This window comes from Melanerpes formicivorus, unplaced genomic scaffold, assembly GCF_026170545.1.
Source record: "Melanerpes formicivorus ecotype bairdi unplaced genomic scaffold, bMelFor1.0.p_v2 SCAF_8, whole genome shotgun sequence".
Classification (NCBI taxonomy): Eukaryota; Metazoa; Chordata; class Aves; order Piciformes; family Picidae; genus Melanerpes; species Melanerpes formicivorus.
The window spans coordinates 16601141-16614085 of record NW_027142360.1 but is presented as its reverse complement, the minus strand read 5'-3'; the positions used below and the strand labels follow the sequence as shown (position 1 = coordinate 16614085).

General features: G+C 45.7%; 1 protein-coding gene across 1 annotated transcript; it reads left to right on the top strand.

The window, feature by feature from the left end:
- The first annotated feature begins 4059 nt into the window (after positions 1–4059).
- CKAP4 (cytoskeleton associated protein 4) lies at positions 4060–12464 on the top strand. The gene is made up of 2 exons (XM_068142303.1): positions 4060–4441; positions 9342–12464. The coding sequence occupies exons 1-2, from the start codon at positions 4088–4090 to the stop codon at positions 10671–10673; spliced, it is 1686 nt and encodes a 561-aa protein (XP_067998404.1). The 5' UTR covers positions 4060–4087; the 3' UTR covers positions 10674–12464.
- Positions 12465–12945: the final 481 nt, after the last annotated feature.

Below are 12945 nucleotides of genomic sequence, written 5' to 3'. Positions count from 1 at the left end.
CTATTCCTCTTTGTTTTATAAGTATAGATTTACCTCTTTTGCTTGGTGTCTGTATCCCTTGTGCTAACCATGTCAATTAGCAATACATGTCAATTGGCATCACAGACAGGGATAAGAAGATAAATGTATAGTGTGAAGGTTGGGATTTGTGCTTAAGCAGCAGTAAGATCTCTCAATGCTAGCTGAGGTAGAACATCTTGATGTTTAGCAGAGGTAAAATCTCTTAAAAGATCCTGATCAAGAGTCTTTTCTGTGTTTCTACTTGGAATCCCATCATTCAGAAATACAATCCCCTATGTGAGGCTTTTAATTTGAGTATCACCAAATGAGTGTCGTCTACATCAAATTTCATCATCCTGTGCTAACAAATTGGATGCAGCCACATTTCTTTCACTGGAAATGAATTTGGATAAAAACTTCATTATGTTTCTTTATAAACCTACAGAGACTATTGGGTTTGCATGTTATATGATGATGATACATTTACCATCCTTTCTCATTGTTAGGAAGATAGGGTACTCTACTGCCCTCTGCACCATGGAGGGATAATTTTGCTTCCTGAAAGACACCCTACTGAAAGCTTGGGATTGCAAAAACACCTTCTATTTTGCTTAAAAAAAAATCTGAGTTAACACCTTGTGAAGTGTCAAGTACTAAACTGTAATAGCTCAGAAAGCAAATAAGTTGTCTGCAAATTACTTTTAAAAGCCAGTGTGAGCTTTTTAAGGGCCACTGAGGCTGTTGAAAATGCCATTGAATCAGCAGCTTTCCATCACTGGTGTTTCAACCTAACTGGCTCCATCAGATAATACTCATTATTTTAAAGCTGAAAGGCACAAAAAGAAATATAATACTGGTGAATTCAAGTTGTGTTTTTGAAACAGTTAAGTTTTTCTGTGCTATCATCTGCCCTATAGACTGGCCCAAAACAGGAGGCAGACAGCAGAAGGGGGACTTACATTGTATTTCTTCAAGTTTCCACAGTCAACAATTTCAGATACAGCTACTCAGTTTCTAGAAAGGGTTTAAGCAGCTTTTTCTGATGCTGGAAAAACTGAAGGAACTTTCAAAAGTTTTAAAGTTATTCCTATATGATATCTCCCATGCAAACACAGGTGTCAAGCATGTCTCCTCCCCTTTCCACCATCTAGAACTGTCACTGAAATCAGGAATCAAACCTCTCAATGCTGGTTTTCACATTAACAAGCAGACGTTACTTTACTACAGAGTTGCACAAGTTTGGATGCTAGAGGACATTCCTACAAGTCCAGCACACCAGCTGAAATTTGCAGTGGATGTTTAAGTGTATTCACTACACCTCATGTCATAGTATCACAGTATCATAGTATCTGTCAGGGTTGGAAGGGACCACAAGGATCATCTAGTTCCAACCCCCCTGCCATGGGCAGGGACACCCCACACTAGATCAGCCTGGCCAGAGCCTCATCCAGCCTGGTCTTAAACATCTCCAGGGGCGGGGCCTCAACCACCTCCCTGGACAACCCATTCCAGGGCTTCACCACTCTCATGGTGAAGAACCTCCTCCTCACATCCAGCCTGAATCTCCCCACCTCCAGCTTCATTCCATTCCCCCTAGTCCTATCACTACCTGAGATCCTGAGAAGTCCCTCCCCAGCCTTCCTGTAGGCCCCCTTCAGATACTGGAAGGCCACAATGAGGTCACCTCGGAGCCTTCTCTTCTGCAGACTGTACAGCCCCAACTCCTTCAGTCTGTCCTCATAGGAGAGGTGCTCCAGCCCTCTGATCATCCTCGTGGCCCTTCTCTGGACACGTTCCAGCACGTCCATATCCCTCCTGTAATAGGGGCTCCAGAACTGGAGGCAGTACTCCAGGTGGGGTCTCACCAGAGCTGAGTAGAGGGGGAGGATCACCTCCCTCAACCTGCTGGCCACACTTCTCCTGATGCAGCCCAGGATCTAATTGGCTTTCCGGGCTTCAAGTGCACACTGAGAGTTCATGTTGAGCTTTTTGTCCACCAGCACCCACCTACTAATTATCCATTGGTTAGTCTCCTGCTTGCTTCCCATTAAAGGTCCAGCTTCTCTTAAATTCACTGTGTATGTTCACAGGGTGAGGGGTTTATTTTGGCCAGGGGTCTTCCAGCTAGGAGGTGTGGTTTAAACATTATAATCACACTAGTTTAATCTAGGACACTGTGTTTGAGCCAAAAGCCCACTATGCTATTTAGTAGCACTTTTTTCATACTTGTCTAGGATGTTTCAGCTATCAAGGACATCCCAATCAGTTTGTTCCAGTATGTCATCTAAAAGAACAGTTTAGCCCTGAGCATGCCCATTTCTGTAGTAACAGGGATAGAATCATAGAATTGTTAAGGTTGGAAAAGACATTTAAAATCAAGTCCAATTGTAACCCAACTGCCATGACCACCAAACTATATCCTGAAGCACCACATCTACACACTTCTTGGACACCCCCAGGGATGATGACTCCACCACCTCCTTTGACAGCCTGTTCCAATGCCTCAACATTCAGGACAGTTTTGTTCCTAATGTCCAGTCTAAACCATCCCTGGTACAATTTAACCCATTCCCTTTTGTCCTGTTGCTAGGTTACGTGGGTAGAGAGACCAACACAAGCCTCACTACAACCTTCTTTCAGGTAGTTGTAGAGAGCAGTAAGATCTCCCCTTAGCCTTCTCCAGTCTAAACAACTCCAGCTCCCTCAGTTGCTCCCTGTATTACCTGCCCTCCAAACCCCTCCCCAGCCTTGTTGTTTGGACATTCTCCAAGACCTCAATGTCTTTCATATACTGTGATGCCAAAAATTGAACCTAGTATGCAAGCTGTGGCTTCACCAGGGCTGAATACAGGGGCACAATCATTTCCCTACTCCTGCTGGGCACACTGGTTTTGGCATAGACCAGGATGTCATTGGCCTTCTTGGCCACCTGGGCACACTGCTGGCTCATGTTCAGCCAGCTGTCCACCAGCACCCCAAAATTCTTTTCTACCATGCCACTCTTCTCCAAGCTTGTTGCATTGCTTGGGGTTGTAACCATATGACCACTAATTAATTCAGTGCACAGCAGTCTGTTTTCTCCTTATCCCCTGTCTTGCTCTCTCCTTCCCCATTTTTTCCAGTTTTTGCTGGCACATCCAAATCAGTCAGCTCCTACCTCCCTCTAATTTGCCTCTTTACAAGCAGGATGAAAACAGAGTGCACGAAGAAGATCAAATGTCAAAGCCTAAGCCCTGCAACTTTGTCAGGCCCATGTTGGAGTCTGGAGTGCAGGGGAAGGCCTGCTCAGATTTTCAAGTCGTGTGCCGGGACATGCTCTGCTGGGAAGATGAGTGTAGGGGCTCATTGCCGACGTAGGGAGGCAAAAGAGCATGCTCGGAGTGCAAAGGCTCCGCGGGGATTTCGATGCTGAGCTGCGGGCCTCTACCGAGTGTGCTCGGACGAGGCAGCCCGTGACACCCACCGATGGGAGTTTGCATCGGGCTGGAATGACCCCTGCCAGTCAAAGCTGATGCTGTGTGCCCAAGGACCAGCCTGATGCGGAGTCTCTGCTCTAGAGACACCAGAAACTGGAAAGTGGGTTGTGGATGGAGAAAATAAGTTTTTCTCCATGCCATGCTCCCAGACTTTGCAGCAGTCGATTCAGCCACAATCACAAACAAGCAAGCCAGAAGTTACACGACGCGGGAAGATCTGCCACCAAAGCTACACCACACGACTGAAAACCAACGGGCCTGGGGCTGCTAGGGGAGAAGCCCTGACGGACTCCGCTCCGAAACCGGGTCCCGCAGGCAGCTGTGGTGGAGGCAGCTCCAGTCAGAAACGTCTGACATCCTAGGGTGCCACTCCGCCCATCCTGCCGATCGCCCGTCCCGCTTCCTCCGCCGGGAAGCGCCCAACCCGTGTGCGTGGCAACTCCCCTCGGAAGCACCGAGGCTGTCCCCGTGTGCGTGGCGGATCTCCAGGGCGGGGGCTGGGGCGGGGCGGGGAGCCTGGCGCTGTCCGGGCCGACGCCCCCGCCTTTCCTCCATCCCTCCCCCGCCCGCTGCTGCTGCTCCGGCTCCGCGTACGACGGCGGCGTCCCGCCATGTCGGCTGCAAAGCACCGGGGCCCTAAGGGGGGCAGTCCGCCCGCCGCCGCTAACGAGCGGGGCGCGCAGCCAGGCGGCGCCGAGGAAGCGACGACGAAGAAGCAGTCGTCGTCGTCTCACGGCCGAGGCGGCAGGGCCTCCGCGGGGGGAGGAGGGGGTCGCTCCGTTGCCAGTCCCCGCCGCGGCTGGGCGCTGCTGCTGGGCGCCGCGGTGGTGCTGGGCGCCGCGCTACCTGCCGGCTGGTACGTGCGGCAGCTGCGGGAGGAGGTCGGGCGGAGCGCCCAGGAGAGGGAGGCCTCCGGCCGGCAGCGGCAGGAGCTGGCCGCCACCCTGGACGCCGTGGTGCAGAAGGTAGCGCAGCGCCGGGCACTGTCGGAGGGCGGGCAGGGTGTCCCGCAGGGCAGCTCCGCGCGGCTTCGCTGGGAGAGGGCGTGCCGGGGCGCCAGGAGCATCGGGCGCTCGCCGTTTCTCGGTGGGGCTGGGGGAACAGCTGTTCCTGCAGGAGCGGTTATGGGGACTTCATCCCATAGATAAGCAGCCGCGCAGCCCTTGGATGGCCAGGCTTGCGGGAAAGCAGACGTGGCCCGTTCTCCCCTCCTCCCCGCCTTTCCCCCTCAGTGCTCTTTCCGTAAAGATGCTTTCATGGCATTAGCGGGCCAAATCGAGTCTGGGCCGCAACGTGCCCCGCGCCTGCAAACGTGGCCTCGGAAAGGCAAGAAATCCCTGGCAGGCAGTGCAGAATAGAGTAAGGCCGGGCCGAGGCGGGGGGGACGGACCCCGCGGCGGGCCAGCGAATGGCCCCCGGGACAGCCCACAGCCGGCTCCTTGCCCAGCGTGCGCTTCCAGGGCTGGAGCGTGAAGCCATTTTATATAATGCAGTCAGCACGCTTACGTGTTGGCAGAAGTACAGACCTAAGGTTTTGAGAGCCTCCTGGCGCTGATTTTCTAGCTTTGATTCACGCAATTCATTTGAAAGCAATCGTGGCGGGTAGGCTGTTCTTTGTCACCTCATTGAGCAGACAGGTGAGTGCACCAAGGGAAGTGGTGCGGCAGCATGGTCAGATGGGACAGGATCATACCTCGACATCCCTGCGTGCCGTAGAAGAAAAATTGTGCCGCCTTCACCAAACAGCAGAAGCCATACCAGAAACACTACTCCTGCCATACACTGCCTTCCAAATTCCTGCCACTGCCTCCAGTCAAGGGCAGTGAGACTTGCTGTATCTGTGGGCTGCCCAGGACTATGGAAGAATTGTTAGGTTATTGGCAAAGGGTGTGGCTCATACGAAGCAAAAGAAATGTGCATTTCTCTCTTTGTGTTTTCATTCAGGTGTTACTAGCCCCCAGGCTAGAGCTTCATAAATGGCCATGTCCATCTGGATGTGCCTTGGGGTGGCTAAAACCTTTAAAATTGGTGTATATAAAAGTATCATCATCAATCAAGTTCCTTCCTAGGGAGTAGTTAAATTGCTTGGAAATCAGCATGTAAAACTGTGAGTTGGATCAAAGAAAACAAAAGTTCCTGTCTCGGCTTGCTTTCTACATGGCTCACTGTGCTGATACACTGTATTTCTTGCAAGCTTGGACCTGGGCTGGTGGTGGAGGGACAGGGTGGTGGGGGTATGTACTGGCAAGGATTCTTCATCCACTCTGTGGCACTCCTGGCAGCACAGCAGCTTGCACACGTGGAGTTTGTAGGGTTAGTCTTGGTATTTCCTCTGCCTTACAACAAGGAGGAAGAGGAAATTTGCAAGAAGCAGGAAAAGGGCTATAAACATCAGGGCTATGGTGTTGTTTTTGAAGCTAACTATAAATCCTGGCATTTTTACTCAGTGATGACTGGGCCATGATTTGGACTAGCAAATTTTTTTTTGCTAGATTTTAAGGCATTTTTATAGTCTGTATGTAGGAAGGAAGAAATTGCAATGTCAGGGAATGCAGGATGAAAGATTACAATACATGAGTATAGAACTCAGATGTATGTGCAATATCTAAGCCCCCCCAAGCATAGGAATGGGTACAATCTGCTGCCTCCCATATCTATGTCATTGCAGAAAATCCTGGGTATAAGTTACATGTTCTAGGAGGTGGGTATATAAAGCAAGTTTATAAATAGTTTCAAAGAGAACTGAAACTTCATTTGTCTGTGTATAGCAAATGGCAGATGTTGGGCACACAGTAAATGCAAGAATTAAATGTGTGGGGAAAGAGAGTTCCAGTGTAACCCTTGAAGGCTTTGCTTCCTGTGGTTTGGTGGTGCCTTTACAGAAGAACATACTTGAGGGAGGGGAGACCAGGCTGTATTTCATTGCTTTACAAAAGTGCAGGGTCCTGCATTGTACATGCAGGAGTGCCATCAGCACAGGCTGCTGTGTGGAAATGGCTTTGCCCTTCAGTCTTTCACTGTCATCAGTCCTGTTAGGACTAAGCATTATTTAAACTTATCTGCTTTGCACATCAGCAGTAGGAGGAGAAAGGAAATGGTGTGGAAGTTGAGTCTTTAATATATAGCACAATTCCCAGAGAGGCCAAGTTGTTTGGTGTTTAAACATAAGATAGAGAAGACGTAGTTGTTAGCTAAAGATACAAGTCTATGTGCTATTGATAATACTAAGCTTTTCAAGGGCTATGATTTTGAACTTGATGAGCCATGAACACCTGTCTCAGTTTGGTTTGGATCAGACAGAAAAAATGTATGTTACTCCTCCCAAAAAGGAGTAAAATAAACCCACTCCACACAGAATTGGAAATTCAAGTGGATATACTATTTACAATAATTTACACTGTGTACATCTATGCAAAACCACCCGGCTTCACATTGCCGCTTATGACCCTGCAGCAAATCATAAATCCCCCAACAACCCAGGCTTCCATGTGCTCCCAGGCCTCCCACTCTTCCTCCCTACCCTTCCAAGCTTGCCCGAATGGCTCTGCTACCAAGCTAGTTTTGTCCCAACCCACCCACATTGCAAGAAATCCCACACCAAGAGGGGAGAGAGAAAGGCAGAGGGAAGACCAGGAAAAAGAACTGAATAACTCTGCACTCCACTTATATAGCAGATACAGGGCTTATGGGATAAAATAACATAGCTTACTATTTCTGGTGGCTGTCTAGTCCCTTGGAGGACTTCAGCTCTCTGGTTATTAAAGGCATTTAGCCTTAACCCACAACACTACCAAACAGGCAAAGTAGCATGTGCACAGGTGCACACACAAACCCAACTACTGTGCAGTGAGTTTTGCTCCTCTCATGTGACAGGTTTACTTTTGGCCCCTGGTGGTTCTTGATTAGGACAGAACAGATTCAAAAGAAGACCCCATTCCACTTTATTATGTCTTTGATCTTTAAGTTGCTAGCTCAGCTGAATGTGTAGGAGAATACCTTCAAGTTACATCATGAGTAGTGAATGCAGTGGAAGAGCAGTTAGAAAGTACTTCTACTCTGGGGGTGGTGGGGTGGGATCCATCTCTGTTGAATGTATAGCAGCAGAGACCTGGTCTTGTGGAGAGCTCTCTTGGCCCATTTCCTAAGCCTTTTCTTAGACTTAACAACTGAAGACAGTTAATTGCAATTAGGAATTTGGTCATTTGGTCAGAATGCATCGAAGAAAATATGTCATAAGAGGAGAAATAGAACTTCTCTTGTCTCCACCTTTTAGATTTCTGAAGCCCATTTATAGTGATGCAGAAAAATATGTGGAAAAGATCAGAACTGACAGGTAAGAAGACAGTGTAAGTCAGTATAATGGATGGTACCTGCTCAATACATACGGCAGTATAATGGATGGTACCTGCTCAATACATATGGCAGTGTTGCCTGCTTCTTCACCCTCCTCACACCTTAGCTTGTTTCTAGTTTTGTATTTGAGCGCTAGATAATAGAAACATAGTGAATGTGAAGTCATTACAAACCTTTTTACAGAAGAGAAAAAGAAGTAATCTTTATGGGTATTCTTCAAATTGCAAGGATCTGTTGGAGCAAGGATGAGTCTTAATGGCCAAACTCTACAATCTTTACACAGCGTAGACTTCCATGAAGACAAAGGAGGATTTAACCAGAGATTTAGTCATGTGAATATATATGGATGAATAACTTAATTTCTAATGAGTAAGTTAGTTTAGGTCAGAGAAGCTCTGTATATTTCTGTCTTAAGAATAAATAAAATATACTGCCTTCTATTTATACAGTAAAACCACCCCTCCAGCTGTGTATCTAATCAGTAAACATGGTAGCCCATGTGGCACAACTGATTAATAAACCCCTCAGACACAAGAAGCATGAGGCAAGCCAACACGCTTTACTCAGCTTTTGCCATCCTGCCAAAACCTTGAGGTATTTTCTACATGATGGATTCCTGTTACAGCCAGGGGGAGTTCTGACATTGCTTTACAAAGTTTAAAAAAAGCAACTTAGAAATGCACAATAAGCACAAATGCAGAGTCTTGAGACTCTTCTCGGCCTCAGAATTAAGTAACGCATGCTTCCGGAACATTTTAGTGTGCCTGGATCTTACCTTTAGATGTGAGAACAAATTAATGTGGTGGCGACTCATCCCCTGACCTTGCCTCTGTTGTTGCTCCTAAAACCAACTAGTTTTTGTAATGGGGAAGCTTAATAGCATGCCTGATCCAGTGTTAACAACTTTCTGTGAGTATTAACTTGGGATAGATGCAAGTCAGTCCACTTGGCAGCTGCTACAGCTTCCTCCTCTACCTGTGTACTTAGATGTGCCCCTGTTCACTAAGAGCATGTATGTGAATAATGAGGTACTAAGTATTTCAAACATTAAAGCCTTTTATGGGTCTTAGCTTAAAATGTAGTTATCAAGAAAAATTTGTGTCTCCATTTGTGTCTAGGAGCAGCAAAATATCATGATTCCTACCAGCCATTCCCAGCTTCCTTTCCCCTTAATTTTTCCTGTTACTCTTTATCTCTACTTTGAAACTCCTTTCATATTCAGACATTGGTCCAGATGCAGACTCTGGAGACCTGAGCTTGATTTTTTTCACTGCAGCAGATTTCCTGGGTTGACTGTGTCAGGTCAGTGAGACCAAGGTTCCTCATCAGAAGATGTATGTATCTATAGAGCTGAAGGGCTCTAGATGTTGGGTGGTGCCATAGGGTCACCTCAGGTAGAGAGCAAACAGGATCAAGGTGATCATTTAATATAGTTAGAAGGGTCATAACAATCTTGGATACAAGGGGTAAGGATGAATTTTTAAATACTAACCAACTGGATTTCTGTTTCAGGTGCGTTCTCTTCAAGCCACATTTGGAGAATTCGAATCCATGATGAAAATTGCACAGCAGAAGCAGGAGGTTACTGACAAGGCCGTGAAACAAGGGGAGAGTGAAATAAACCGGATAAGTGAAGTGCTTCAGAAGCTGCAAAATGAGATTTTGAAAGACTTGTCTGATGGCATCCACATGGTGAAGGATGCAAGGGAACGAGACTTCACATCCCTGGAGAACACAGTGGAAGAGAGACTAACAGAGCTAACCAAGTCTATAAATGATAACATTGCAGTGTTCACTAAGGTCCAGCAAAGGAGCCAAGATGAGATCAACAATATGAAAGCAAAGGTTGATTCACTAGAAGGTGCAGATGTATATAAACATGAAATTAAGGTGCTAAAAGATGCTTTTGATGAGATGCAAGCCTCCATAAAAAACAAAGAAAAGGACATAGAGGCCTTGAAGAGTACAATAGACTCCATGGAGTCTGATGTGTATACTGAAGTGAAAGAGCTAGTCAACCTCAAACAAGAACATGAGAAATTCAAAGAGGCCGCAGATACTGAACACCTTTCCTTGAAAGCTTTACAAGAGAAAGTTCTGAGAGCTGAGGATTCTATTATACAGCTCCCCAATGACATTAAAAGGCTGGATGAAGATTTACTGCAAGTTAAAGCTGACCTCAACAAATGGGAAGAAAATGAACTCTTTAGAAAGGCATGGGAAACTTTTGGGAAGAACAGTGAAGGACTGGACTCTCGACTGAGGCACATAGAAGACAGCCTAGAGTCTCTGACTTCTGTTGCTGCTCAAAACAGTGAAAAGTTGCAGTCTTTCTTTTCTAAGGAGGCAGAGTATGAGAACAAGCTCAGTACCCTAGAACAAAGCATTACTGCCCTACAGGGAGTCTCAGATCTGGATGTAACTTCAGTCACAGAGGTTTTGAAAAATCTTGGTGAATCGCAGACCTCGCTGTACAATGATGTGGAAAACTTGAGGAGAAGCATCAGTGACCTGCCATCCTCTGATGCTCTTCAGGATGTCCAGAAGCAAATTAGTACTTTGTTGGAGCAAGGAACTCTTCAGACTGGTGAAGAACATTCTCAAGGATATCTTGAAAAATTTTCTTCTGTGGAAGGCTCTGTAGATGAACTGAGATCTTCTGTCAGTCAGGTTGATTCTGATTTGAAAATGATAAGAACTGCAGTGGATAGTTTAGTTGCGTACTCGGTGAAAATTGAAAACAATGAGAACAACTTGGAGTCTGTGAAGAGCTCAATAGATGATCTGAGGAATGATCTGGAAAGATTGTATGTGAAAGTAGAGAAAATACATGAAAAAGTTTAGGCAGCAGTGCTCCTTGTGCAAATAATGGGTTAAGGAGAGTAGCTTTTGTATGCCTAATTTTTTTTATTGTTATTATTTTTAAAAGCAATTTGATACCTCCCCAGAGAATAAGAATACTTTAATAATAGGGACAGTTCTGCTTATTTCCTTTATTTCTCTTTTGTGTAGTGTTTTTTGAGTTTGTTTGGTTTTCTTTTTAAATTTTCTGTTAAGAAAACATGAGTTTAGTTGGGGGTTGAATTTCTAAGGGCTCATCTCTATAAAGTTGTACAGCTGCAACTGTAGTGGTGTAACTAAGGCGCTGCAGCATCGTTCGCATGAGCACATATTTAATGGCTTGAAGGTGTTTCACTTTATGACACTAGATAGGCCACACAGAAGGGCCACAGCTGTCCTGGTGCAAAAAGCACACTGCTGTACACACTGAGATTTTTAGTGGTAGGTTTTGGGTTAAGAAACAAATGAACAGAACTACGCCCCTGTCTTAAACCTTTTAGACAGGTAGACTTATATGTGGACCATGTTTGAAGCAACTTAGCCATTTCTGCAGTTTGCGACTTAGCCATGTTTACCAGGTGTCAGCTGAGCGTTACTGTATTTCTGTGAGTCCTTAGTCTGTACCAAGGAGCTAACAAGGGACTAGCTGACCCTCAAGAAGGGAAGGTTTTAATTCAGTGGCATTGCTTGGGGCTAAGACCTAAGAGAGGTGTTCTGTCACATGGCTGGAGAGATTCATTCTTTGTGATCACAGACCTCTGCCAAATCTTCAGCTGCTGGGGCAGGAGGTTGGTGCTTATAGCAGAAATCTGAAGGATGGGATTAATTTCAAGATGGTACAGCAATATTTTTGTCTTATTCTTGGACTCTTAATGTGATTAGATTGTATCTTTCCTGGAAAGGCCCAATTTGTCTGTGATACAGGCTCTTCTGTAAAAATGATCATGAATGAGGAAAGAGAAGGGTCAAAATTACACCTTGTATGTTCCCATGTACAGCAAGCACGTTAACAATAATAGTTCACTCCAAAACACACAAAGGGGAAAATCACCATGAAATCAGCAGAATTGCTTCTAAGGCATATGCATTTCCAAGTTTTCACACAGATGACAGTGACCTGAACTCTTGTTACATATTCAGGACTTAGTGCCTGAACCTTGTCACCATTGTTGTCACTGAGTGACTGCCTGGGGCATTGGTAACAAAGGATCCTTCTAGGAACTGGCTGAGAGTGAGGAAAAGATATCAGAATTCTTTAGATGTTATTTGAAAAACACCTCCTTGCTTGGTTTTCTGTGTGGGTGGGTTGTTTTGGTTGGTTGGTTAGTTGCTTTGGGTTTTCTTTTTTTTTTTAAAGGATTTCAATACCCCTCCTTTTCAAGTTTACCTTTGAACTTCCTCCAAAGAATTGGGAAATGAGTCTGCACACAGATACCTAGAAAATAGGTTGTGAACATCACATCCACCTCAGCCTGCATTAGCAAAATCTGTGGCTATGTTAGAAGAATTCCTAGAAACAGCACAAGTAGTGTGCTTGTGGAAGCAGCAGGGGTGAAAAGCTGTTCTGCCAGGTAAATAAGAACCATAGCTAATGTTCCCACTGTAAGCAGGAAAGAATTGTTGGCAAAGGATCCTATGGCATTACCATGATATGGTAACTGTTGTCACTGTTGGAACTGCACTGTTGACTTCTCAAGTTCTTGAACAATGTTGTTTAGGTTACTGTGAAATGAACTGTATGGCTTATTGGCAATATTTTTAATACATAATAAACATTTGGAATATTCTTTGCAACTTTTTCTGATTGCTGCTTAAAGTTGTGTATCTCTCTATGCTTCCAGTGGGATACAGGAAAGGATTTGGAGTGCCGAATGTGCCACAGCCCTGTTCCCTGCTTTCTTAGGGGACTGTGGAGGCAGTTCTGTCTGTTGTGATTGCAGGCAAACTCTAGACAACAGGATTTGAGTCTGATCGAAGTCATCAGGACTGACTATCAGGCTTAGAATCCCAAGATGAGATGTGAAGTACATGATATATGTAATGAATGAATGCTATGTCAGGCACCACCAGCAATGCCTTGGTAAGACTTTTTCAGTGCCCAAAGCACGTAGAATAGAAATCATGTCCAGAAATACATACAATCTGTAGAACCTTTCTGGAGTAGGTGCTCCTTCTGCATAGCTTTCAATGCTGGATTGCAAGGCCTGTAAACTGATACCATCTTTGTGATGGATGCCTGGTCTTAAAAAGCTTGGGAGAGAGTGATATCAGGAGT

Coding starts and splice junctions, on each gene's coding strand:
- CKAP4 (XM_068142303.1), top strand. CDS start 4,088: ATGTCGGCTGCAAAGCACCGGGGCCCTAAGGGGGGCAGTCCGCCCGCC. Junction 4,442..9,341: donor TGGACGCCGTGGTGCAGAAG/GTAGCGCAGCGC, acceptor TTTCTGTTTCAG/GTGCGTTCTCTTCAAGCCAC.